Raw genomic sequence first — 27,053 nt, forward strand, 5'->3', positions numbered from 1 at the left:
GGGTCACTACATTCCTTTATGAAAATAGATATGTTCATATGTATAAACAAACAAAATAAACAGAAGAAGCAACCAACTGGAATTCCACATGCAAAATATATCTACTAGTACGTGGTACTACGTAAAATACTCATTATTACTGGTTGCAGCTACTTCACCTAGGCCAAAACAGGCATCCTGCTGCATCTCACTGGCAGGCTGGGCACTGGTGGGCCAGGTGTCTGCCCCATAGCCTTGGCTCCTGGCTTTCTTCTCCCTCTGGAGCAGGCTGGCTCCTGCTGCTCCAGGATAGCAAACTCACCAGGAGCTGAAACTCCATGAGACAAGATGATCACAGTGATACGCTTACTCTGATGCTTCCAGCAGTGCTCAAAGTTCTAGCAGGAGCTGGGGTCCTACATAAGAGTAAGGGGTGACAAATAATGGTGGCTAGGGTCCCAGGAGATGCAACAAGGAGTGGGGGAAGAGGTGAAGACCAATTTCAGTTAAGACACCTGGGTTTGGTTTTGAGATATGTGGTAGAAAAGTGGAGGAGCTGAGAGGGCATGCATGTGAATGGAAAGGCAAGTTTGCTTTTAATAAGCAACAATATAAGTTTGGAACTCACATTATACAATACTGAGGCTGCTGTCCAGCCTCTGGTTTTTGTGGGTTTAGGGTTTTTTGTTGTGGGGTGGTTGGTTTGTTCCCCCCCCCCTTTCATCTGTCTGATTGACATAATTGTCACTTCCTTCTCTGAAAGTTTGCTTAGTGAGTCACAGTTCAGATAAGATAAAGGCTGGAAATAATCTGACTTGCATCATCTTGATGCATGAGTTGCTTCCCCCCTTAAGCTTTCTATTGTTCTCTCTGAAAAACCAACCGATCTTCACTGGCCATAGTTAAAAAAAGGAAATTAGCAGGGCAATAACAACAGCTGGCTTTAAAACAAAGTTTAATCCTTTTGTAGAAGGGATTGCAAAATCTGGTTGCTTGAACAGAGAACCCCACATTTGACCTGAGACAGAGTCACTGAAGTGGCAAAGTTGGCATAGGCCCTGATTAAATTCTGGCCAGGTATGCGTGTCCCTGGTGTGTGGCATCTCCCACATTCCTCACTGTTCACCTTGTCTTTTGGGGGATTTCCTTCAGCATGCGGTTGCAATTCCTGCAGAGCCTGTGTAGTGCAGCAGCAGCAGACCTGGTATGCTGCTTCTCACACAGCCATCTCCCATGGAATTGCCCAGACAATCTCAGTAAAAATAAATGGTGTAGCCCTGACTTGGAAGATTCCTTCCAATCCTCTATCCCAGAGTCCTCTTGAATTTACTGTGAACCTAAACATGAGGATAAAAATGGGAACAGAACACCTCCAGGCATTTCCAAATCCCTGGAAAATTCTGCCTCTTCCCCTCAGTCTAGCTGCTTTTTTCACCTTCTGGTTAGGTAACATAAGTCTGTTTAGATCCAAAGGGGATAGCTGTTTAGGCTTAGATCTTTGGCTTAGATTATTATGTCTGTCACAGCTGGAACTGCTGCCAGGTAAGGTCAAATAAGATTACTCTTGCATCTCACTGATGGCAGGTTTCTCTGAGGGTTAAAAAATGCTGATGATGTTTAGTCTTCTGGAGGTTATTCTATCTTGCTCAAGTCCAGTTAAATGGTTTGTTTTATGTTTGTGAACCACTTACAGAATTTGCTGTTAAACATACAGAAGGAGCCAATCACATTGTTAAAAATGTATAAAATCATTATGTAAATTCAAGGACAACAGGTGAATATTTTTAAAGTCACTTTCACTGTTGTGGAAAATCATTTATATTCCAGTCTAGTTCCTGATAAATACTAAATCTCTGAGGAGAGACTGCAAGATATAACTTGTATCTTGTAAATACAAACTTCTGCACAGAGTGTAATTTTTCAGGCAGAAAGGCAAGTATTTACTGTTATATTACTGCATGAGTTGTTGCTAGGAGTACATCTGTGCACATTTGTTTTACTTGCCTTCACACCATTTTCTTTTCTCTGGAGCGCAGCTTTGGGATCCACCCTTCAGCAGCCTTTAGCAGCCCTTCCTTCTAAAGAAATTCAGATAATGTGTGCATCAACTGTTTGAAAAACACAAGGCTGCAGTAATAGCTCTCCTAAGGCTAGAGGTGTGGTTAGAAAATAAAATACATAAGCAGTAGAGACAAAAAGGATTTTCCTACATGGGGTGGGGAGCAGAGAAAAAACAGGGAACAGATCATCTTCAGAGCACCATGTCGTCAGTATTCTTCCCTAGGGCTCTGGGGATCGACCAGTGCCCCTGAACTCGTATTTTAACTCTACATTTATCTGCTGTTTAACTTAGCTGGCAAAGCAGTTTTCTGAACCATTTATACTGATTTTTAAATAACTTTTATAGCACTGGGGGTATTGCAGCAGATAAAAACAAGTGCTGTGCCATTATTTATATATCAGTTCTATGGTTGTTTTGGATTTTTTTTAGCACTTAATTAAATTAAATAACAAATAATGTGATATGCCAACACTTAACTCCTTGATTCCTGGCCCTGGAAACACAGCTCAAGAATAAGGGGCCTGTGCTTTCCCATCAATACATGGAGTTTGCCAGATACTTCAAAATAAGGTCTATGTAGCCTAGTACTATGTAGAGAGAGAAACTACCTGGAACTTTTCTGCCAGTTATCTATTTTCATTCATTCAGGATTCATGGCTACAATCTTTTCAAGGTATGTCTTACAGTTGTTTGTCAGAAAGAATGAGTAAAGTTATTCTAAAAAACGTGGCAGTGACTACATCTGCTGCTACCCACTTCCCTGCTGCTCTGGGGCTAGAGCGCTTTCCCACAAAGTGAAATATTTGGTGTTTATGTTAGAGGAACCAGGCCAGATCCATCATCCCGAGGGGTGAGACTGACACAACCCCACACTCCCAGGTCCAACTGAAGTGAGGTCACGCATGTGTTCCCAGTCTAACACACCACCTCCTTGTGTAGTTTTGCCCTTAGAGATGCACTATCTGCTCCCCCCTCTCCCATTTGCAGGGCTCATCACCTTCTCACCAGCCATTCCAGCTTGATCATTACTAACACTGACACACTCACTTGCACAATCTCCCCCCGCACCACTGATGTAAGGGCTTCTGACCCCTGGTCCGCTCTAGCGGATGGCACTTCTTGTCACTCACTCAGGTATCTCCACACTACAACCTGCAGTCCCATTTCAGTTTCTGGCACTTAAGTCGATTCATTGCTATATTTCCAGTCACTGTAACCCAGGCACACACGCTCTTCAACTCATGACTTGACTAGAGGCTGGTACCCAAATACAGAATCCTCCAGTCAGAAAGAGTTATAAAGGAATTTATTAAGAAGGTAGGAATAGGTGGTGCTGAGCAGGTGCAGAGCGTTGCAGACAAGCACATCGAGCATACCACCTAGCAAACTCTTCACACATGACTGGCCCTTCCACCCCTTTATCCTTCTATACACACTTGTTTCTTCCCAGATCACATGGATCTCTCCCTTTCTTTGCCTTTGATTCCTCCAAAATGCAAATCCAAATGTTTTTCCCTTGCATCCCCCCTTGACATGTCCTATATCTGTAGGCAGCAATCCCCCTCAGTCCTCAAGTTGCTGTGGTGTCAGCTCATCTTGATGGCCTTCAAGCCTGTGCTCTAAAGCTGAGGCTTTCCTGAGAGAGGCCTGAGCAGGTTTTCCCTTCTTCTGAGTCCCTAGTTTGGGTTCCCATCTGCCATTGTGTCTCTCTGCTCCTCTTGACCTGTGGAGATGGGCCTTTGATAGGCTGATGGGTCTTGTGATGGGTGTGGGAGGAGCCAGGGCAGGGTATTATTTGGGCTATCTCCATACCATTTGTCTCTCTACACTCCTTTGTGGGTGTGTATACAACCTTTTATCACATAATCTAACAGTTTATTACTTTCTCAGCCTGGACATGGAGGTTTTAAACCTACACTCTCCCTGTAGAGTGATAAAGTGAGAACTTAATCTTTTCCATCCAGTCATTACTGTTGTTTCATGTGTAATGCATGAACATTTTAGGGATCAGAACCTGCAAGCTTCCCCTTCCCTAGGTGAATTATTACTGAGCAAGGTACAACTGTTGGCTTTCTGTTGGTCTCACTCCTTTTGACTTGATGAAACTTGGCTTTCCTTCTGAGCAGTGGCACAGCTGCAAAAGGCATACAGGGTGCCTTACATCTAAGCTGGATCATTAAGAACATGACTTTGAACACCTACAAGTCAGAAGGCCTTTTCACAAAAGGTAAGCCATATCCCCCTGCCTCATTCCCTTGCCCATCTTTACAGGGCTTTGCTGAATGTTAGACCTATTGTGAATGTCCTGGATCAGGCTACATAGGTGACACCAGCATCTTTCTTCCAGGTTTCCAGGGGAACTCAGGTGAGATCTGCTACGCTTCTGTCTGCTCTTCAGATCTAGTAGCATTTGAGCTGGGCGTTGCAGTGCAGCAGGTCATGGGGCTGTGGGATGCACAGGACTTGCTGGGCAAGTGCTGTAAGCCTGCTGACCAGCATCTCCCAGAACCACCAAACCTGTCACAAGGTATGTGGCAACCAGCTGCTCGTGTGTGGTACAACTGCATCCCCTCTATGCCATAAATTTAAAATATTTGTAATGCCATGGCTCAAGTGAAACCACCACATTGTTCCACTCTCCTGGACTACCACCAGCAAATCCTTAATATATGACAATATCAAGTGGAAAACAGGGACTTGGCTGTGACAACCGAGACATATGTAAGCCTTACCTCAGGTGCTGGTTAGACACCTATGTGCTCAGGACTAACTGGGCACGCAGAGAAGGAAAATTGTAAGCATATAGTCAACAGTACATTTGTGATTTCAGTCTCAAGTTGAAGCTGAAAGAGGGGATTTTAGACTGCAATTCTAAACGTTAGGTACCAAAACATTTCCAAAGTCTTGTTTTGGATCTGGCCCTAAGTAGGATGACTGTAGGTAATTACAGACTTAGCAGACTGACAGGGATCCCAGGCAAAAGAATAAAATCACTGATACAGGAGTTGTTCCAATAACGAATCAAAGAAATGGAATTCATGCAAATCAGCATGGTTTTGCAGAAAATAGATACTGTCACATTGGTTTGAAATTGCATCAGAAAGATATTAAGTGTGGTTACTATAGGTAATGCATTCAGACACCTGAGGCATGTGTCTTGACCACAGAACACTAAAGCAAGGAAACGCAGTGATAACAAGACCATCCAGTCCCTACTTAAAGCATTCTCTTAGAATGTCTCAACATGTAATTTTAAATGAGGAATTGTCATTGCACATTTTCAGCAAGGTCTTTCTTAGGTAATTTCTTGGCTGCATACTACTAGATATTTGTTTGGAAGGAAACTTACAGTCAATCAACACAGTTACTTGCAAATGATACCAAGGTTGGGGGAATAGTTAATAATACAGGGGATAGAGTGGAATATCCACCAAAGAGGAGCTGCCTGTATGATGCTATGTCAAAAGGACTAACAGCATGATCCATGGAAGGATAAACAAACAAATATTAAGCAGGAATGATGATGTATTACTTCTGCTGTCCAGAAGATTCCTTCTCCAAATCTCATATTAGCTCAAGAATATAGTAAAATAACAACCTGTTGAACTTCCAGAGAGAATGTTAAGGGTGTTCAATCATAGTCTGTCATTACTTCTGTTCCGAAATGCCTTAAGAAGGCCGTTCCATCTAGCTTGGCAGTATTAGAGGGTGAAGTTAGATGAAATTAGGGGCAGGGTGAGGTCCCTTCCAACCCAAACTATTGTGATTCTTTTTCTAACATACATGCCACAGTTCCAATAGGATGTAGTGTGGCAATGTGGTGTGGCCTTTTTTATTAGGGAAGCTAGATTAGACAATCATGGAAGTCCAATTTGTGAACTCCAGCTCCCTGAAGGTATTTGTGCTGCCACAGTTTTTCTACAGCCAAAACCACAGAGGGTTTAACAACTTGTTATCTCCTTAGTTATCCGTAGATAGGCAAGCAGTCTTTGCCTTATTCCTAGTCTGCCTGCAAAGAGTGACACACAAAAGATTGTGAGCTGTGACGAATCACTTATGGTTGTGTACTTATATAATAGCTTCACTAAATGTTATTGCTGATCTGCACTTAATGTTTTACATAAATGAAAACATCAAGTTCCTTCCGAAAGTGTAGCAAAGGTACATTATGATTTTCAATGTCTAAAAAAGAATCAGGAGCAGCATGGGAAATTTATACAGAGGAATGCAGACTATGGAAAGATGCTGTTCTTTGGGGTTTTTTTCTGATGCCAAATGTATATTGCAGAACTCAATGTTCATTGGAACAAAAAAGTAAAATTTTTCCATTAAATATTCTAAATGTTTGTTGGTACAAGTGTCATGGTTAAGAAAAAAAGCAGTTTATATATCCATATCACTCAATCCTGATGTTAATGGGAAGTAAAAGCTCTGTATTATGGTGCTATCAATCAAATGTAGCCAGACAGCTCAGAAAAAACTACATATATTTCAGCAATATCTTGCTGTGAAACTATCAGCAATTAATAAGAGATTCCAGTGTAACAAAGCAAACAAGGAAAAGTTATAGTTAGCAGCTATTCTGAAGACACTCACTAAACACTATGAGTTGATGATGTGTCACCTAATAGCTTCTGTAATGTCCTGATCTCAGTACTAAATCAGGAGAGCAGTGTCTAATGGCTGAATCTAGTATGACATGCCAAAAGCGGTTGAAATCACTGTTTCTATGGAAATTTCTACAAGGGGAATCCAGGAGGCTGAATGGATGTGCAAAAGTACACGAGGGGAAGTATTCTCATGCAGCATAGTGGGTTTTCAGGGATGTTGCTGATACAGGTCAGTGTGAGGTGGTGGTGTAAATAATTTGAGATGCTGGTAACTTATTAAAAAGCTGATTCTGCTTATCAACAGAGGAGGTGATCACAAAAGACTGATACTGGAAGATGAGAGAGGGAAGAATGAAGTAGCTGAAAAGAGGAGAAAGAACCTGCAGCTGCTACAGCATGAGTAAAAAGTGAGTTTGTTTCCCTATTGTTCAACTCAATTTGTTTGTGATTCCATGGCTTAGACAACTGCTCCAGAGTTGTAGTATCAATTATATCAAATAGTGTTGCAGCATGGTATTCTTCTGTTCAGTCTGAGGCTAAATTATGCAGGACAGACATGGGAAATTTGATCATCTGGTATCAAGGTTGTCAAGTGACGCTGGGAGATGAAGGTTGAAGTCTACCACTATGTTGTTTTTTCAGGGGACAGAGAATCCCTGCTGGGCTGTGGCTTGAAGTGATCTGGCAATTTGTAGAGGAATTTACCCACTGTTTGAAGGTGAAATCAGGCTAACTGGGTCATGCAGCTTTCTGTCTCCAAGACCTGACTAAACCGAAAGACAACATCCTGACATTAACCATTAAGCCAGCTCAGATGTTGCAATACTCAGATCAAAGTTCTTCAGGTATCTGTAAATCTATTCAGGGCTCAGGCATCCATCATACGTGCATATACAAATGACAGCTCACATTAAGTCAAAAAGAACCCTATCATGAAATTTGAGTGTATGAAAATTTCTAAGCTGCTATAAATCCACCGTTACATGCAAAACAATGGTGCTTCCTTGAATTGAAAATCTTTCCTTCCTTTGTTGTGAGTCAAAAGCTTAGCAAAACTGAAGTACACCAAATTTATTTACAAAAGCTGGAGTAGATTAAAAAAAGTAAAAAGCTAGGAGTAGCTAACAATAGTGACACATAAGGGATTGTGCTGCTCCCAGTGTTAAACATATGAGCTAATGTCAACATCAACATTATCTCGGGAAACTCTGGATCAGACTGCTGGCCGTTTAAGTTACAGAATGGCAAGGCACCAGGATTTCACTTGAAATGTTGAAGGTTATCAGGCAAAATGTTAAACGGAGGGAGAAAAAAATAATAGCTTTCTGTTCACCTTTTAGGAGTCTTAATTCAGGCCATCCAAACTTTCATGGATTATATCCTATAGATATGTAACAATGGTGAGGCAGGCCCTCAGCTGATGGTGAAGCATTATAGCTCCACCTGAGTTTTCTGGAACTACATGTATTTCTTGAGGCTGAAGTTGTGGCCCTAATGAGAGTTTCCTTTTTGCCTTCTTCCTGCAATTATGTACAGAAGCAGTGGGGTGTCAGACCACAGTGTGCTGAAGGTGAACAGCACTGTGCACTGTTGCAAAGTACATGATTGAGCATAACAGGGTCTTAGTACTTAATAGTGGCCTTTAGCTAGTACTGTTAAACAGTTGAGGTCAGAGGAACATCAGGATGCTGATTGGGGTGGGTGTGTATATATATTTTTTTTTAAGTAAAGTTGAATAAAGATCAACTTTTGTGTGAAAAGTATTTTTTAGTAACATTGAATAGCTTTGAATAAAACACTTAAAAACCAGACTAGCTGCCTAGGGATTGTCTCCTTGCTTAAGTCCAATTTAACTATATTAACAGAGGGACTACAACTGTTTAAAAACAACCAAAATGTTTCCACATACCTTTTATCATAGCAAACATGCTGTTTTGCTTTTTCACTCAGAAATTATTGATCTATTTATTCATGCCTTTGAAAAAAGCTTATCCTGCCTGTAGAGAAGTGCACTCTGAAAGGCAAAATTTTGAGGAATCTACAGGCAATTGGAAAATACCTACTAGAATGCAAATTGCTGGCACAGTTTTGCCACAGGCATCCCTGTGCACCCTGCCTTTAGCGGCGGGACACACCTAGTGCTGCTCCCTTCTGGGGCCCAAAATCCAAACAGCTTATGTTCTTTGGCAGATTCCAGATGTGAAGAAGTTGAAGACTACTCCCCTGTCCCCTGGGTCTCGCTGATGTCTGCAGAGTGCAAACTCTGGTTACCAACACCAGCCAAGTCCCTGAAAGAAGAACTGCAGAAGAGGAACAACACGCAGAGGGAAGCTGTGCTGGATGCCGCGAATGGCAAGTGCCATGCTGGAAGGTGCTTTGGTGCTAAGCCACCACAGAAAGCATGCTGCTGCTTAGCCAGCTCTAGGATTGTGAATCATTCCACTGACTTACTCTGCTTTCTTAGAAAGCTGAGAAGTTTTAAGTACAGGATGTATGTATACATGGGAGTCCATCCGCTGTGGCCAGGATCACTCAAATTCAGAGCAACATCCATCTTTTAAAAAGTGATCTTCTTGCGCTGTATTTCTAGTTGGCATCCTCCCAGAAAACTTCCATCCCCTTCCAATATCATGTTGGCATGCAAACTGAGTACCCCACAACCCAGCTGCCCATCATTAACAGCCAGAACACCTCCTTATCTAAAATTATATCCCCCCTCCTCATCTAGAACTACAGTAACTAGTCGCAGTGCCCATGCTGGAAGTGGAAACCCCTGGGACATTCAGAATTGGAACAGTCTACACTCAGTTCCCAAGGTAATGTCAACATCATGTCGGTTAATTCGGGGAAGATCGGCGGTCGGAGGGGACTTTCTGAAGTAGCTTATCGGAGAAGACGCACGCCGGGACGGGGCCGCGGCTGAGGCGGCGGGGGCAGCGCGTCCCTTGGGGCTTGGCGGCTGAAGAAGTTGCAGAGAAACGTGCCGGGATGCCCGTAGGCTGAGGAGAGCTGCGGGCTCTCCCCAGCGGCACCTGGCAACAGCGACCCGCCTTTGCCGGAGGGAAGGACGAAGGGAGGGAAGCACTTTCGGGAAGCCGCCTATCCCCACGCCGACCTCCCTCCGCTTGCCTCCCCGGCGGCGGAGCCCCCCGCCCTGCCCGGGCAGCCGCGGGGACGGCCTTGCGGGGCGGCCCCCCCCCCCGAGCCGCCGCGGGAGCCGGCAGCCGGCGGCGGGGGCGCCGCGGAGCGGAGCGGAGCCACCCGGCACGGCCGCTCGCCGCCAGCCCGCCCGGCGCTGCGGGGAGGCGGCTGGCGGAGCGGGCTGCGGGCGCGCCGGGCGGGGCCGCCGCGGGGCCTCTCCTCCCGCCGCCCCCCGGCCTCTCCCACCGCCGCCCCCCGGCCTCTCCTCCCGCCGCCCCGCGGCATGGTCGCCCCCGCCCCGCGGTGCCCCTGCCCCGCCCCGCTGCTGCCGCCCGCCCGCCCGCGCCGCCGGGGCCCGCGGGAAGATGGATGGGCACGTCCTGGGATGGATCGTCCTCCTGTGGCTCGCAGGTAGGGCGGCAGGGCCGGGGGCACGGGCGTCCCGGCGGCCCCGACGTGTCTGTGCCGTGTCCGGCAGGTTCTGTCTCTTTTCTTCGGGGCGGAAAGGGGAGGTTTGGGGAAATGCCCCGGCGGGCTGCGGGAGGGCAGCTGCGGAGGCAGCGAGGCTGGGCTGGGGGGGTCTCTTCAGGGATGTCCCGCGGTGCAGTTTGCGGAGACTTGGCGGAGAGGGCTGGTCCCGCCGGGGCCGGGGGGCGGCAGCCGGTGCCTCCCGCCTGCCCAGCCCGGCTGGGGGGCCGTGAGGGCACGTCCGAGGCTTCCCCGGCGCTTCTGGCGGGGGGTGCGGGGGGTGCTTGGGCCGCTGCTCCCCGCGGCACCGGCGGGAAGGGGAAGGTGGGAGCCGGCCCCGGGAGGCAGCAGGAGCGCGGGAGGGGCCGGCGTGTCCTTGCCGCGGTGCAGGGGGGATGGCGACAACCCTCGGCTCCCTCCCTCCCTGCCCGCCCACGCCAGGCCGGGAACAATTGCAGGAACTTCTCCTTCCCCGGTGTCCGGGCCGCGCCGCACACGCCGTCTAGCAGAGGTGTGCGAGGAGGGGGCTTCCCTGCATCTGCCCCGTCTTCCAGGGGGGCAGGATCTCCGGCCTTCCTGGTGGCGATGTAGCTGTGTCCGGGCCTTTGTGAGCGCAGGACAGGATCGCCTCCTCCAGCCACCTCCTGCCCCGGCCGGCTCCCAGGGAGGGCAAGCAAGCCCCCCCTGAGCGAGGGGAGCCGGGGAGGGGAGTAGAGGGGCTTCTTCCGTAGAGAGAGGGCGGGGGGAACAAGCTGAAAAGTGACGGGATCTGAGCGCTGGACAGCAAGGAAAGGAGGGGTAGGGATTACAGCGGAGCGAGAGCGGAAGGGCAGACGGGAATCGGGGGGAAAGAGGGAGTCCTGTCAGGTCAGCGGCAGGTTCTGCCTCCGCTGGGCCCTGGAAGCAGCAAACCAGGCACGGGCAGCAGCAAGAGGGTTTAAGAGCACGCTGACTTAGCTAGGCAGACTGGTTACAGGCTGAAAGAAGAAAAAGACGCACGTGGATTGAGTGGCATATATTTCCCATTAGCGCCAATGTATCCCACAAAAAAGACCTCAGGCTCTTCCCTCTTCCTATTCAGATTTAGGATTCACAAGCAATAAATTCGGCTTTTAGTCATAACACCTCTCGCCCACCACCCACCCACCCCTTTCCTTGCTTTTTCACTCTGAGTCATCTTCAACACTGGTGCCTGCCTACTGCTCCCTTTCAGGGTTTCACTGCCTTGTCTGGGGCTTCTGCAGCTTCCAGCTCATCCTCTCTCCTTGCCTCCCTCTTTGCCTCCCTCCCTGCCGTTTGGCTGCTTCCAAACGTGTCCTTGCTTCACTGAGCTGGTCGGGAGTGCCAGTGCCCCCACAACTACCACTCCTTTCCTGCTAGCCACAGTAGTTTGCTGATAGATAGCATCCAGGGACTGGCAAAAGAGGTCAGGGTGTAGATAAACATGACATTACATTCCTCCCTCTTTTTAAAGAGCTTCATTATCTGGACCTGTTTGGCTGTATCAGGGCTTTTCCATCAAGCTAAAAGGCTGGGCTGTTGACACCTTTCTCACTCCATTAAAGGTAGCTCATGATTTTGGCAGCGACCGCTGTTTGGAGCATGCAGGGTCTACGCAGAGCGAGAGGTGCTGCTGCAGTAGGAAGACCTTCCAGTCTCCTCTAGTCCTGGGCTTTTCAGACAGGACTGCCTGGCGCTGGTGCTGTGGACTGCCAGCAGGGAAAGGCTTCCAGCAGGCAACAGGTTAGCCATAGCCGAGTGCTGAGAGATGGAGGCAGCCGGTGTCGGCGTGCTCCCCTCCAGCCTCCCGCCGCCCCGGGGACAGAGCAGGCATTGCTGTCCTTTTTCATGGCTGAGGGAGAGCAGATAAGTGAAGGAGAGTGTGTGAGGTGAGCGTGTATGTGTGTGCACAGAAAAGGGGGAGAGGCTTGCAAACACGAATTCAGGTTCTTCCTCCGTGTAAAGGAATGCAAGGTCTGCATAAAGGTAAGGAGCCCTAACCCAGCCGGAGTGGTGCACTCCGCTCTGCACTTCTAGAGAAGTGGGGGTTGGGAGGTTACAGGGCCAGGGCAAGAGAGGGAGTGTAAGATGGGGAGGAAGCAGGGAGACAAAAGGGAGCAAGAAAGAGAGAGGCTCTCACCCCCTTTTCTCCCCTCCTCCCTCCTCAAAGTGGGCTGAGAAATTTCTAATCAGTACTTGCAGTTCCTTTCCGCCAGCAGTAATTCCTCTCTGTCCTTTGTTTGTCTTTAATTTTTGGCTCCTGCATTTATCTTTTGTTTGGTTTTGTTCGTCGTGACTTCTCTGCAATTTCAAAAATCCTGCATGAGATATAGTGGCTTTGGTTTGGCTTCTCCCTGCCCTGCTCTCCTGCGTGCCTAAAGCTGCTATTTTAATAACAACAGCAAAAAGATGAAGAGCAGGTCATCCTTTATTTCTTCCTTTGAAGTGTCATGGGATAGGCTATGTGTGGAACTGTGTTCTCATTCTACAAAAAGAAGGTACAATTTGTCAGGTATCTTTAAGGCCCTGTGTAAAGCAGGTTCTTGTAAACTACCAAGTGCAGCTTGATTCTGGAATGAACCCATTTATCAGTATGTTTATCAGTAGTATTTTTAATATTGTAATTCCTAATGCATTTAAAACTAGAGAGGAGTGTTGCACTGGAGACTGAACTCCAGTGTTAACTACAAAACAATCAGAGCAAATTTTTTTCTGCCTTAAGACTTAGACTAAGCTTGGAAAGATAAGAAGCTTAGAAGACTGTCTACATTAAAATGTGATTTTCTCTCCCTGGGAAGTAATTTTTCACTAGTAATTTAGCATTTGGTACCTGTTTACTCACCCTGTGCAGACGAGCCACTGCAATGTAATGGTATAGTGCAAAGGCAGGTAGATTTACTACCTTTGCTTTTCCAGCCACAGTTTAGGAGAGGAGGCAGAGGGGGCATGCACAGTTGTGCTTTGCTGTTTTCTGGCCAACTGGCAGTCTTCTTGGGAAGGCAGGGAAATGGATGGACTGTTTTATCTGCCTTGATTTAAAGTATTAATCTGTCTTCCCTTGACTGGCTGCACACAGCAGAAGCATAGTGTTGCTGGCAAGAAATACCACATTTTTCTTTTTCTTCCTGTGAGATCACCTTGAGTGGGACTGACACTGGTGGGAAATCCAATGCCATCCCAAGTACAGGTCTTATGGCTTTGTGTTTTAAGGCTTGGAGAGACTCTTCCCATTTCTTTTCCTTTGTTCTCAGGCTTCTGGTGATGACCAGTTGCTGAGTGGTAGCTCTGGGGATGGTTTCTGGGATGCTGAACTGAGACTGTACACCAGGATCCTTTTTGACAATTGTAACAGCTTTCAGACAGTAATAATACAGGATGGATTTGATCTGGTGGCCAATGCTGAGATAATTCACCTGTAAACATCCAGAATTAACTTTTTGTGAATTTGTGGAAGGGGCAGGTTGTAGGAGAGTATAGTGAGAGCAGGGAAGCTGGGGAAGAGATCAGTACTTAGGGAAGCCTGTGAAATGTCCTTAGCTCTTGTGAAAGCCTTTATGCAGTCCCTGCATAAAGCTGTTTCAGTTCAGTCAGTATACTTCCCTAGAGAAGTCAGGAGCATGGGATATGTGGTGGACAGTATCACAGAGAATGGGGAAGGCCAAGGGATAGTCCGATGTCTGCTGCAGTCAGTTTGCAGAGTGTGTGCTGTGTCCTGCGTGGAGTGTTCTCATCTTGAGGGTCTGTGCTGGGAGTTCTGGCTGTGCAAGGCCATGCTTATCTCTGCTTTGCTTTTGCCCCTTTTCAGGTTAAATAGGGAGCCAAAATTCTCAGTTTTGCTATAGAACTGTAAAAAGCAGTACCATGCTTTCACCTCAGCTGCAGCTAACCTATTTAGGCATTGGTTTCTGGCTGACTGAAAAAGTTGACAATTAGTGGCCATGGAGCTAGGAGTACAAGTCTGATAGGAACCAGAGCAAGACATCCAATTAATTTCCAGTAAGCCACTCAGCACAATCTGGTGGTGGTGGCTTCTGCTGATTAGTTGAATGGATCGATTTAGTCCAGCATGAATAGGCAAGAATCAGTACAACACAATCTCAGTGATCCCACCGGCTCTCCATTCACCTGTTCACACATCTGTTTCTCATCTCTGACTTTTCAGTCTCAAAGCCCAGGTCTTGCACTTCCTGGTTCAGGCTCCATCCACATTTGAAGGTGTGGATGATATGCCTGTATTCAGCAGTAGGGAAGAGGAACACTTTTAATCAATGCATAGTAGCAAAGGCACAAAAAAAATTAAAATATTTGGCATCCTTTTGCCCAACAGTTTATTTTGTTTGGGGAAGTTAAATAAACTACCCTAGGGGCACTGTCTCTTACTGATGAAAATGTGCTTTTCTGCCAAAACACTTAGGTCTAGGAGTAGTTTTCCTGAGGTGCCTGGTTCGGGGCTAAGGAGTTCTAATTTCCTGTGTGCACAAGTGCCACTCCTATCAATAAAAGTGCATAAAATCGGGGGATGTAACTTTTGTAATTTCATAGCATCAGCTGTACTGCCTCAGGCAAGCTGTAGTGTGATCCAAATAATTGCAAAGAAAGGGATGAGATGCGTGTACAGATAGGGAGACCCATGCTGGCCTGAAGAACAATGTGTGTGCCTTCTCTTGGGCTCAATCTTACATGCTAGAAGCATGCAGCCTGAGACCTGTTACACTGGACTACAGTATTTGGCTTTGCTGCTATTTACAGGGATTAGTGCTTCTGACCAACCTTATTGTAATTAGATGATCTTTAAGGACCCTTCCAACCTATAGCATGCTTTGATTCTCTGATTCTATTAATCAAGGATAATTTAAGGCTGTGTGAAGCTGAATCTTGTTGGGATTCATCTTGCCTTAGGGAGGCATAGGTTCTTCTGGAGGGCAACTGAAAAGTGAGAGCCTAAGTTACCACCTTTCAATTGCCTTCTCTCTTTTACTCATGGAAGATGCTTCTGAAGATCAGGCTCACAAGGCTCAAATGTGCCCTAACAAATATCCCCCTCTATGATCACTTCCTGGAATTGTCTTTAATCGTCACTAAAATGTCTTGGTGATAGCTTGTGTGTAATATTGTGTGGTTTGAATGCATAATCTGACGGTAGTTCAGGAACAGAATCAGAGAACGGAGACAAATACAAATTGCCAATGAGAAAGAGACAAACCCCATACAATTACATTCCTAAACTATGGTTATTTTTAAGCTCTTTCTCTGGAAGTGTATATATACACATGAACAGACACACAAAACCCAGATTCTTTTTATTTGCTGAGAGTAAGGATACCTGTGTTTTTAAGATGCACTTCATTAATATTGGAAGATCTTTTTTATGGGAATCTAGGAGAACAATGTGGAGGGCAAATAAAATTGTCATGAAGTCATGAGACCCCCATGAGTGAGATTTTTCTTGTGAAAGTTCAAACATTGTGAAATTCACAGTGAACAGGTTGCAGTTCACACAGCGAACTGGAGTGTAGCAGTTACATTTCCATGATGACTTTGAATTAAGGGCTAATCTTCCTCTGTCTGCATTTGTCAAAACATAGCAGAGCACAGTTCAGTTCTTTTTAGTCCTACTTCTAATAAACTAGACAAAGAGCTATGACAGTGGCTTGTCATCCTTTTTCACATCTCTCACTCTATTTTTTTTTTTTTTTGCTTTGCTATATACACAGCCCAGAGTTCTGTCCTGTGATACAGCTGAGGCTTTTCTTACCTTGGGTCACCTCTTGAAGATTTTTGAGTTCAGTAGTTGCTTCTTGATGAGGAAGTCCTAAACAGGCTTCATGTGCATAGACAAAACTGGTAGGTGTAAAGCCACCATCTTGTCTTCAGGAGTCAAACATCCTGTTGGCCTTTTTGATGGATGCTGTTACAGCAGTGACGTATTATGTGACTCAATTCTGATTTTTTTTTGTTTTTTTTCCTCCACAGGAAATAACAGGTGTATAATTTCTCAGTTCAGCCGTATTTAATTATATATAATTTGACTTGAATAGATCTAGAGTTTCCACTGCTCTGGTCTCTCAATTTGAGGCACCATGTTGCTTTTAAATGCTATTTTTGGAAATAATCTTAAGAGAATAGTTTAAAAGTTAATAAAGAGATTGGAACAGGATATAGAAGATGCCAGGTAATTTACTGCACATCTCCCAAATGCTTTTGGGTAGAGAAAAAAAATTCCTGTGTTTTTCCAAGAGCTGCTTTTCTTTTCTTCTCTTGATACAGACATTCATATGGGGGTGGGGTGCAGAAAGTTAGTCAGATGAGAATTTGCTAAAGCTCAGCTAATCATTTATTAAAGCAGTCCCTGGCTTGCCAAACTCATTAATCTCATTAACGGGGAAGGAAGGCTATGGTGCATGGTTAGCTGAGAGCACTGTGTTTACTAAGCAGCATACTCGGTTCACAAGGGAAAGATTTAAATATTCACTGTGTCACTGTTTTATCCCTGAAGCTGAAGTAACGTGATGAGTCACTTGACCAGCCCATGTCACATGCTGGCTTTGGTCCCAGACTGCATGGGATCAGCCACAGAGTTGCCAGATACAGGTCTAAGCTGGACCCATTAGTTTTTCAAGGTGTTTGTCGTGTCTGTTGCATTAAGATGCAACCTGGGAAGAATAAAACATTACCACTTGGTTCACCTAAAGAAGCAAGTGGTGACGTTCTCTTAGTGCCACCTGGCCCCTCTTGTCCCTAGGAGCAGGAGGCCTGGCAGAAATATCCCAGCAGCTGCTTCTTGAGTTATCTCTCTGCTTATGCCTCAGGAAAGTGGAGGAGCTGCTCATGCATCTGCCTCTCCTGTGGGAGCATCTAGTTGGGACCTCAGCTGTGTTTTTTGGTACTCTGGAGAACACCCACACTTCTGTGTTTGGATTTGGGTGCAGGCATTTCTGGCAAAACTAGTGGCATCTCCTGTGCAATTTCAACATGGCACAAGTACGATATGCATTGTGTCATGCAATAATTATATGCATAATACAGTGTTCCTGTGCAAATGCCATAGAACCCTTGTGTGCTCTGAGCCTTTACTGAGTAGTCCCCAGGGTCAAATCCTGCCTAGATCTTACTAGTAGTAAGTCTTTGTTAGTATCAGTGACTATCTTTGCCTCTCTGAAATATGCTTTCCCCTAGGTTCTCTCAATAGTGTGTTTTTATCCCTGATGTGTTTTAAAGTTTGGACATTGATAACTTGTTGAAATTAATATCCGGTGTTGGTCCAGCCTCTCCACTTCCCGTTGGTTCTTGCTCATGATCATGAGACCTTTGCTTGCTTTTACTTTTCAGGTCTGCAGGCATCTCCAACTTGACCTGGTCCCTTCATGCCTGCTGTTGTCATACTATTGATGCATTTATTGCTCTGTCTGCTTTAAGCTCCAATACTTTAGTCTATGCCTTTTTTTCTCCATCCTAAAGATATCTCCTGCTATTTCACTTTCTATTGCCAGCTTCCATCTCCTTTTCATCTCTAGTTTCTGGAGTGGGTGCTTTATTTTTGCTGACTCAGTTTCTTCTCATGTCTACATAATTTACTGATCTCCTGCAACCTGGCTGCAGCCCTTTGAAATTATTTTGACCTAGGCTGAGAAACCTTTTTCAACTTCTTCCAGCTGAACGTAAGCTTCCTGCTTCCGTCATTGTTGTCCTGCTTATCCTTTTGCTTCCTGTACTTACCCTGATAATTTATCTTTACTCTGTCTGTCCTTTCTTGCCATTTGCCCTTCTCTCCTACTGCTTCCTGACATCAGGAAACCTTTCTTTCTCCTCAGTCTTCCATTCCTTCTTAAGCTTCCTTTAAATCCATCAGTGCCTTCTGATGTTGTGAAAAGATCCCCTTGAATATTTCCTTGTGTCTTGTGCTCTTTTTTGCTGTGCACTGCCTTGGGGTGTATGGTAACTGATTGTAGGGAGCTGCCATCATCAACATTTCCCCTACTGAAACCAGTTCCCTTTTCTCCAACAAACTGCCACTGTCAGGTGCTGCTGCCTCTCACCTGCAGAACTGTCCGTGGTTACAAACATCCTCTTTCTTAGATGCCCCCCTCTCTTTGCTCCTGGGCTGTGCCTCCACAGGCTGGGACATCCCTGCTTGGGAAAGTGTCAGCGTGTGTTACCGGTGTTGAGTAAGTGCTCTCAGTCATTGCTGCCTGCAGCGCAAGGAGGGAAGCAATGAAGGGCATGCGTGGGAGGTTTTGGCCATTCCCCGGTGGGTAGATGGAGTACCTCCCTCTCCTCAGGGCTCTCTGCTGGCATTGCTCACCGAGTCTTCCTAAGCTGCACAAAGATGTGGCAGCAGTCCCATGCATCTTCTCTGAGGCCTTAATACATCAGCTCCAGGCTGCAGCTCTCCCGTCAGCTGGTAGATAAATATGACGTGTTGAGATCCATCTCCTCCCTGGGAATGTGAAAAACTCGAGTGTTTGGACCATTTTTCTCCACACCTCCCACGTGGACCAATTTCTCTCAGTGCTACATGCCAGCCCTGGCAGGAGCTGCTTGATTTGGATCCACTCCTTCATGCATCTCTAGAGTTTGGCAGAGGAAGCAGCACTAACTGGGCAGCAGTGCACAGCAGGCTGGGCCAGGCACTGTGTGCTGCCCAGCCCTCAAAGAGGAGGTGCGATGCCATGAAAATTGGGTATGGGGTAGCTTAGTCTGCATTGGGATTGTTATAGACTCAAGATCTGGCCCCTTGGCTGACCTGCTGTAGAAGTGGAATATGCCTATCCCTAAAATATCTCTTCTTTATCTGTGAACCTGCCACGAAAGCTGTGAATCATCACAGCACTGTGTTAGGACAGGGCATAAGGGTGGTACATTTGAACCTTCAACCCCATCACGCTATATTTGTGGCTGTAGGCCATGAAAAAAACAAGTTCATTTCTGCTGCCAGCATCCATGCTTACATACATGGAGAAGTATTGTTCCCTGGTACCTGAAATACATGGACATTTGAGTTGTATGTACTTGGAGTGAATAATACTACTATAAAATGCAGTAACTCCCTCTTCAACCAACGCCAAGGCATATAATACTCATGTTTTTGTCTTTCAGCTGAGGTGGAAGGGTTGCAGGTCACTGTGCCTGAGAAGAAGAAGGTGGCCATGTTGTTTCAGCCTGCTCTGCTTCGCTGCCATTTCTCTACTTCTTCCACCCAACCAGCTGTGGTACAGTGGAGGTTTAAGTCTTACTGCCAAGACCGAGTGGGAGAAGCTTTGGGTATGGCAACTTCTGGTCTACAAACAATGAGCAAGAGGAACCTGGACTGGGATCCCTACCTGGACTGTGTGGACAGCAGGAGGACAGTCCGTGTCGTGGCGTCCAAACAAGGATCTGCCGTCACTATAGGGGACTTCTATAAGGAAAGAGATGTCAGCATTGTCCACGGTAACTCTCCTACCCCAGTGATGCTTGGTGGGGGTTGGAATGGACTCTTAGCAATTTGGGAACCTTGGGACTGGCAGCAATTAACTCCCTTAGAAAAGGCTCCTGGAAGGGAGCTGTTGTATGTCAGACATTTAGGATTCAAGCAGCCAACCTCAGACCCAAAGGTCATTTACTTTGGTGCTTCCCTTCATCTGACTCTATGCAGATCTCCAACCCTGACAGAGTATTTTTTTCCCTTTGATGCAGTGGAAGATTTTTATTCCTGGCTTCTGCATATTGCTCTGTATATAGATTTTCCTTAACAAAGGGGTGCCAGCAAGAGAGGCGTGAATCCAGTCTCTGTGTGCTAGGTTTTTCTTTCTTGAAAGCTCCACAGATTTTTTTTTTCCCAGTTCCAGAATAATCCTACACCTCATGTTGACTCAACTCTGGACTTCACCATCTTGCCCCCTCATGAGCCTAAACCCACACAGCCTTGGGCAGTGTGAAAGGAAGAGATTTCCATGGGTGAAGTCAGGTTGGGTGGAGATGGAGGGTGGCAGGGTCCTTAAACGTTTATTCTGGAAAGCTGTGTGGGAGACCTTGTCCCTCAAAAGTGCAAGGCTTCTGCTTGGCTTGGGAGACCACCTAGCCAGAAGTGGAGGCTCATTGGTGTGGAGACCGTGCAATCAGCCTCAGTAAGGTAAAGAGTTTTATTTTGTCTCAGTGTAACCTTTTCAGCAGATGGCTGAAGTGCTCTAGAGGAGAGACTGTCTAGACCCTTCTTGCACAGCTCCAATACTGCTGAGAGCCCAAGTGTTAGGTGAATAGGAAGGACAGAGAGAGACAATAGTTACCCCTTCTGCTCCCAGTATTTGCAGAGTGAGCTACCTCTGCACCATTACCTGTCTTCCCACTTAAAGCCACAGAGTCCTGAGCCTGTTGTTTTTTCCTGAATCCTGTAATATTCTGGACAAGGTTAACCTCTGTTCTTATTAAGGAAAGGCAATGGATTTAGGACAAAGAGCCTGTGACCCAGGGCTTTCATCACTTCACACCTAGAGGTGTTGGAGGGAAAGCCTGACTTCTCTTTTTTGCCTTCCAGATGCAGACCTTCAGATTGGGAAGTTGATGTGGGGTGACAGTGGGCTCTATTACTGCCTTATTATCACACCAGATGATGTGGAGGGCAAGAATGAAGAATCAGTGGAGCTGCTTGTGCTTGGTAAGCCCTCTTGCCTGATTGCTTTTTCAGCAAATAGTTGATCTATCTTTCCTTCTGCTCTCTTGCTCTCTCTACAGATCTGTGCACCATATTAGTGTGGATGTAAGATCTATGTAAAACAGTCCCTGCAGTACCTTCACCATTGCCTTCACCTTGTGCAGGCATTCACACCTAGGCAAAGTGGGTGGCAAATGCTACCAAACCAGAATAGTAATGTTTACACCCACACTGCTCACACATTACACAGGTGTAAATGACTACAGAAAGTGCAGGGCTGTGGAAATTCAGAACCCTTGTTTTTAAGGCATAAAACGATAAACTTGAAGCAAAGTGAACACTTGAGACAGTGTTTAAAAATAAACAGCCAGAAGATATGAAATCATATGCTTTTTGCTTTTAACATCCCCTTCGTCCCACTCTTTTGACCTGTGAGGATGTCAAGAAGCATTGTGGTTTTGTGCTTGAGTGTGTCAATTTGGGAGATTTTTCTATCTGCCTAGTTATACTTGACCAGTTAGAGGTGCAGTTTCACAATCACCCGAATCAAATCTCAGCTTTAGCTGCCACTGAAAGGACCTGTATGCTCCTCTGTATGCACGCTTGGGTCTGTTTCTTTTGAACTCCCTTGAGCAGTCTGGTGAGCAGGATCAGTTTCTTTCCTATTTGCAGGGTTAGCTTTCACTGATGCCATCCACAATCCAGCTCACTGTGAAGGTCAAAAAGCATCCATCCCAGCTAAGGGAGAAAAGCAGAGTGGAGTGTGCCTTTCAAGGGTGTTTGTTGACACTGCCTTGAGACAGCTGTAGTACTTCACCCCTAGGCTAGTCCCAGGACAGTAAGATGAGTTTTTTCCAACTTACCTTAAGACCTACTGACACCAATGTTTGTCTGATCACCGTACTTGTGTGGTTCTTGGGTGTATAGGTTCTGTGCATGCTTTGAAGGACATTTTAAAAAGCTTGGGTCTATAGCGTGTTGGTGATATGTAGAGGCATACAGTAGAACATGTCTGTCATTTGCCCTTGCTCTCATGGCTAAGGTTGGAGTTCAACTGCCTTTTATTTTTGGAGCTGTAGCTGTTGTCACAAAGCAAACCAGATTGATTGGCTTGGGTGAGTGACTTTAACAGTGCCATCACCTCTCCTCACTCTTCCAATGTCATTCAAGCAGTGGACAACTGGAGAATGGGTGCCCCCAGAAAACAGTGTTATACCCCTGTCTAAATCCACAGTGTGACTTTGGATTATATGCTAGTTAATAACAGGCCCAAGACTGACCTGGGTTAGTTCAAGTGAGGTTATCTCTGCCAGGTGGCCATTGTAGCTGTTCCATAGCCTCTCCAGAGGAACTGACCGTGGCTGTGTGGTGATGGGCTGTGGAATTTTGTCCTGTCTTCACCTTCCTGTCCAGGATTTGGTGTCTTCTCTTATCTGTGTCTACAACTGTAGTCAGACACCAGTGATGAAATAGTGCCATGGTAACAGGAAGAATCTGTGTTTCAGTGTGTACAGAAGACTATATGGGGGGAAACAAAGACATTACCACCTCTAAGGTTAGCTTGATGTCCCCAGCCCATGTTTGCTGTAATTACGTTGGGAGGAAATGCGTAGCTTAGGCTGTGTTACCTTGACTGCATCTGCTTTTCTGTTCACTGTGGGTCTGACCTTGCACTCTCTGCAGTGCTCTGCTAAGTTTGGCAGCAGCATGAAAGCATACTTGTCGTGGGCATACTTTGTTCTGCCTCATGCTGTTTAGCGCAGCTTGTGTTTGTTTCTTTTCCTGAGTAGTGTGTACGAAGGCAATATTCCAGCTTTTGGAGCGATTCCAGATTACCTACCCATTTTCCTTCCTTTCCCTCCCCACCTTACTATTTTCCTTCTGTCTTTGCTGGTATTTTTTCTTCCCTTTCCTTTACCTCTCACCATTGGTGCCTAAAGAAGGAAGCAACCAGTGGTGAAAATACAATTTGTTAATATTCTGGCATCTTCCGGGACATTTTTTATTCCATCCCACTGCTCTGCTAGATATTAGTGACTTGCAGGGAGACAGTGAGTACAAGTGTAGTTTGGAGCAATTCCACAGTCCTAGGGGACACGTGGTGAAAGGGTTTTGTTCGCTGTTTTGCTGTTTGCAGCTCTTTGGGTGGAACCCAGATTCCCTGTTATAGAGCAGCTGGAGCAGTGAATGGATAGTGGGTAGTGTCTGTGAGAGGCACTACGATTCTCGCAGCACATTGCTGTTTGCTCCCTGCTGACAGTCATCTTTAAAATATAGTTTGCATTGCTTATTTTGGGCCTGCAGCATGATTTAGGCATAGTTTGGAATTTTGAATAGAGCAGAGGTTCTACCCATTCATATTATCAGTGGGACAGAAAAACCCAGAATGGGAAAGGAAAGAGGAAAATATCCTTTATTGTTCTTTTATATTAATGCCAAATGAAAGGTGTGTTTATAGAGAAAGTTACTGCTGGACAGGGCAGTTTAATGTGACATAGAAACCTTGAAAGGTCTGAGAGGCAAAAATGCTAGATACCTAATAGCACTAATAAATTAATGGAAATCTGATTTGCTACAAGTAGAGAATCTTGCATTTATACTGTGAATCACACCATTAAAAAATTACAGCATTCCTTTTTTCTTAGGGAAGCAATCACAGGCTTCCAGTGAAGTCTAAGTAGGCAGTCAGCCTGGGTCATGATGGGACTGCATGTTGAGTTTTGACACATTAAGAGGCTGGAGAACTATAAGTAGCATCAGAGAATCCCATGTGCTGTCTTCAGGTGTATTTCAGAAAAGCATGTAAGCGTTTATATCCATTTGTGTTCAACAAAGCTGAAAGGATTTATAAAGCATACCTGATGTTAAGCACGTGCTTTTATGCTTTGCTGAGAAGACCATTCAGAAGTTTTGCTTAGTCAGGGGCTTTAACCCTCTTTAGTGGAATTAGTCCAGGCAAGGGAGTAACCTCTGTGCCTTAGGAACACAGAAGGAGATTGGCTCGCAGTGAACCTCCTGCAGAGTAAGGGAAGAATTTAAATTAAAAGGTGCTGGATTTAGTTGGCATTTGGAATCTCTCAAGGGGGTCTAGCATGCTGGAAACTGTATGAACTCTGCTTCTGCTGCAGCAGGGCTATACTAGTGCAGAATTTAGCAGTTCTGCAACAGGAGTCAAGCGATGCTCTCTGCATGCCCGCATTTTACTAGAAATGCAGAACCTTTTGCTGACATCAAAGCTGGGCTAGTGAATCCATTTGCAACTTTATGCATTTTTACTTTTTAGAACTAATGTGATTGAATCAAAAGGGCTGAATCGTAAAAGGAAGAAAGTTTCTGTTTCTATCTTAGTAGTTAGCAGCTGAGTGTCCTGCTTCTTGAAACACAGTGCTATTTATCAAATTGTTATTGGTAGCACTGCTTTTTAGATGAGAATGTCAATGAGCTTCAGTAAAGTAATTCATTGCAGCCTTTGTTTGAAGGGAACTGCAAGTGTGCCTGACCTTGAAGTCCACTGCAGTGGACGCAGGGTGCCTGGAGTAACCTTTCAATCTGGAGTTCAGGGCAGTGTCAGCAGATACCCCATCCTAGCTTCATATGACCCAGCTCGTATCAGGAAGCATTCTAGCTTAATTGCAGGGGATTGCATATAACCCAGTAAGCCTTTCTGAGAGCTAGAATTTACTAATGAGGTGCAGCGCCCTGAGAAAGCAGCGGTACTGCTCTCTTTGAAGCTACACCTATACAGCAATGGCTGTAGGTGTAACTAGGCACAGCTGGCTACCCTGAAATGCGTAGGTCTGTGCAAGCTCACCAGTGTTTGCATGACAAGGTGAAGCATAGTCTAGACATGCTTCACAAAACAGTGGCTTCATTCCTGAGGATGTGTCAAGTTCCTGGAAGAGGCAGGAAAGTGATGTTAATCCCAGTTGTTGGTTTGATACCTGGGTGAGTGATCCATGTGCTTTGCTGGACAGCTATTGCCTGTTTTCTTTTCCATCCAGTTTGGCAGCTAACATAAATGATATATTAGTGACATATTATTCTATAATTAATCTTTCAGAAGCTTCAGCCTCTGCCGCTGTTATGCTTTAAATAATGACAATTAGCACTTGCGTATTTTTAATTTCCAAAATCAGCTAGCACTTAACATTTGGTAAACTGACATTTTTGGTAGTTTGTCTTACCAGCCAATATTGATATAGGCTAAAACCAAAATTTATGAAATCTAACACCCATAGGAAGGAAAGAATGTAGATACACATACACACAGCATATTGCACAGTAATTAATGTACTAATAGAGACATGCATTGGCTGTCAGAGAAGATAAATCTCCACTGGGATGTGTGTGTAAGGCATGCAATAAGACAGTTCTTACTCAGCAAAGTGACTCAATAGCTGTTATAAATATAGCCAGGTTTGGAGTCTCTTATGTGCCAGGAGAGACTGTATTATAAAAGTTGATGGGGTTCTGGAGATGAGCAAAGTCTTGGCAGAGTTTTCCCTCACATGATGGTGGTTTTGGGATTTCGCTCTGTTTTGCTGAAGAGCTGCCAGTAGCATCTGATCCATTACCTGATCACAGAGGTTAGCAGAGATGTCAGTGCTGCTGGCCATGTGTTGGGGATGAGAGGGCCAGATGTCACCTGAGGAGGTGTCTGTAAGCAACTTCACAGCGAGGGACCCAACCTTGAGCTGCACCTGTGTGACCTAAGGTGGGTAGTGCCAGCAGGCAAAGGAAGTGATAGGCTTGGAAGTCCTCCCTTTAAAAATCCAGAAAAGGTGTTGATGTCAGGAAGGCCACTGGAGCACTCCCACCGCCAAAGTGCTTGTCCAGGCCCCATTAGGTGGTGCTGCCCTGCTGCTGACCACTATGCTGCCACCCGTGTCATCTGGGTCCAATCCCCCTTGGATTCCCTCTGCCTGCTACTCTTAGTTAATTATTTCATGCCATTTAGAAGTGCTACTTGTTGCTAAGGTTTTTTACTCCCCTTTTCCTCCTTATTTGCCAGCAACAGCCACACGCTGCTCACAAAGGAGACTGGCATGATTAAAAGACCTCCGTTACTAAGGTCGCCATGGCAACAGCCTCCTTGGAGGTCTTTGTTGCCTGCTAAAACTTTGATCTCCAAGAAAGGCTGCTGCCGTTTCTCCCTCCAATTGAAGAGAAGGACGGGAAGAAAGGATAAAGTTTACTCCAAGCAGAGGGAGCACGGAAAAACTCACTGCAGAGCCCAATAAATCTCACAGCAGCTTTCTTGGAAGAGTATCTGATTTACAAGGGCCACACTTCCTCTCCCGTCCTTTGCAGCCTCCTCTGAGGGCAGTATCCTGTGCCAGGAGCCTCTTGCTGTGGCACAGCTTGGCAACTTTTTCTGCCACTGAGGAAGAAATAGTTCCTTCTGTAGCTGCTGATCTCGTGGTCCTACTGCTGCAAGTAGGGCTGCAGATGCAGCCTCCAGCAGGGAAACCAATTCAAGTTATTACCATATTTACCCAATATTTGTCACACTTATGCAGTTGCCAGTATTTACCATATTCCTGTATTTACCCAATTGCCACGATCCTGACTGCACCTGCACATACTTTATTCATGTCGTCATTTCTTTTCAGGAGCACTACTTACCCTAAATTATTCTTGTCTTTTCTCTGCAGACTCTCTCCTAATTCTCTTCTTGACTTCAGGTTCTCCCTGGTTTGGTACTATTTGGTCTTCTGCTCTGTCACCTGCCCCCCTCCTGCCTATTAACTCCTGTCCGTGGCTCACCTGTTCTGTATCTCCACACCTTCTGGATCTGCTCTGTGCACCCCCTCAGCTTTTCCTTCTCGCATTCCTCCTCCCTGACTTCTCCCACTGGGCTCTGCCGGTGCAGGCTGGGAGCTTGCAGGCTTTTTGCACTTTGGGGCCGGCTGGTGTGCAGGGTGCCTGGCGGGAGGCTGCCGTGGGCAGGCGAAGCCCCCCAGGAGCACAGTGAGAACAGAGACAGGAGCGTGGACCAGATCTCTGCTGGAAGAAGGACGAGCTCCTAGGTCCAAAAGAACTGCCTGGGGCAGCCCTGGTAAACCGGGCCGTGTCTGTGCCCTGTTTCCCCAGGGGGTGTCTGCTGGGGCTGGGTGGTGAGAGCTCGCACAGAGGACACGCAGCCTTTGCAGGGGGGCAGGGG

General features: G+C 46.0%; 1 protein-coding gene across 3 annotated transcripts in view; it reads left to right on the plus strand.

Annotated features, from left to right (window-relative positions):
• The first annotated feature begins 9,614 nt into the window (after nt 1-9,614).
• Nucleotides 9,615-27,053, plus strand: part of ILDR2 (immunoglobulin like domain containing receptor 2) — a 40,172-nt gene continuing 22,733 nt past the window's right edge. For 2 of the 3 annotated variants that reach the window (XM_051621780.1, XM_051621798.1), the window contains exons 1-3: nt 10,106-10,203; nt 19,357-19,689; nt 20,774-20,893. In XM_051621780.1, coding sequence (XP_051477740.1) covers nt 10,158-10,203; nt 19,357-19,689; nt 20,774-20,893 — 499 coding nt within the window. In that variant the 5' untranslated portion in view covers nt 10,106-10,157. Of the gene's footprint in view, nt 10,204-19,356; nt 19,690-20,773; nt 20,894-27,053 lie in introns of all 3 variants that reach the window. The other variant, XM_051621790.1, reaches the window with a different exon arrangement.

The sequence above is a fragment of the Apus apus genome, chromosome 1, assembly GCF_020740795.1.
Source record: "Apus apus isolate bApuApu2 chromosome 1, bApuApu2.pri.cur, whole genome shotgun sequence".
Taxonomy (NCBI): domain Eukaryota; kingdom Metazoa; phylum Chordata; class Aves; order Apodiformes; family Apodidae; genus Apus; species Apus apus.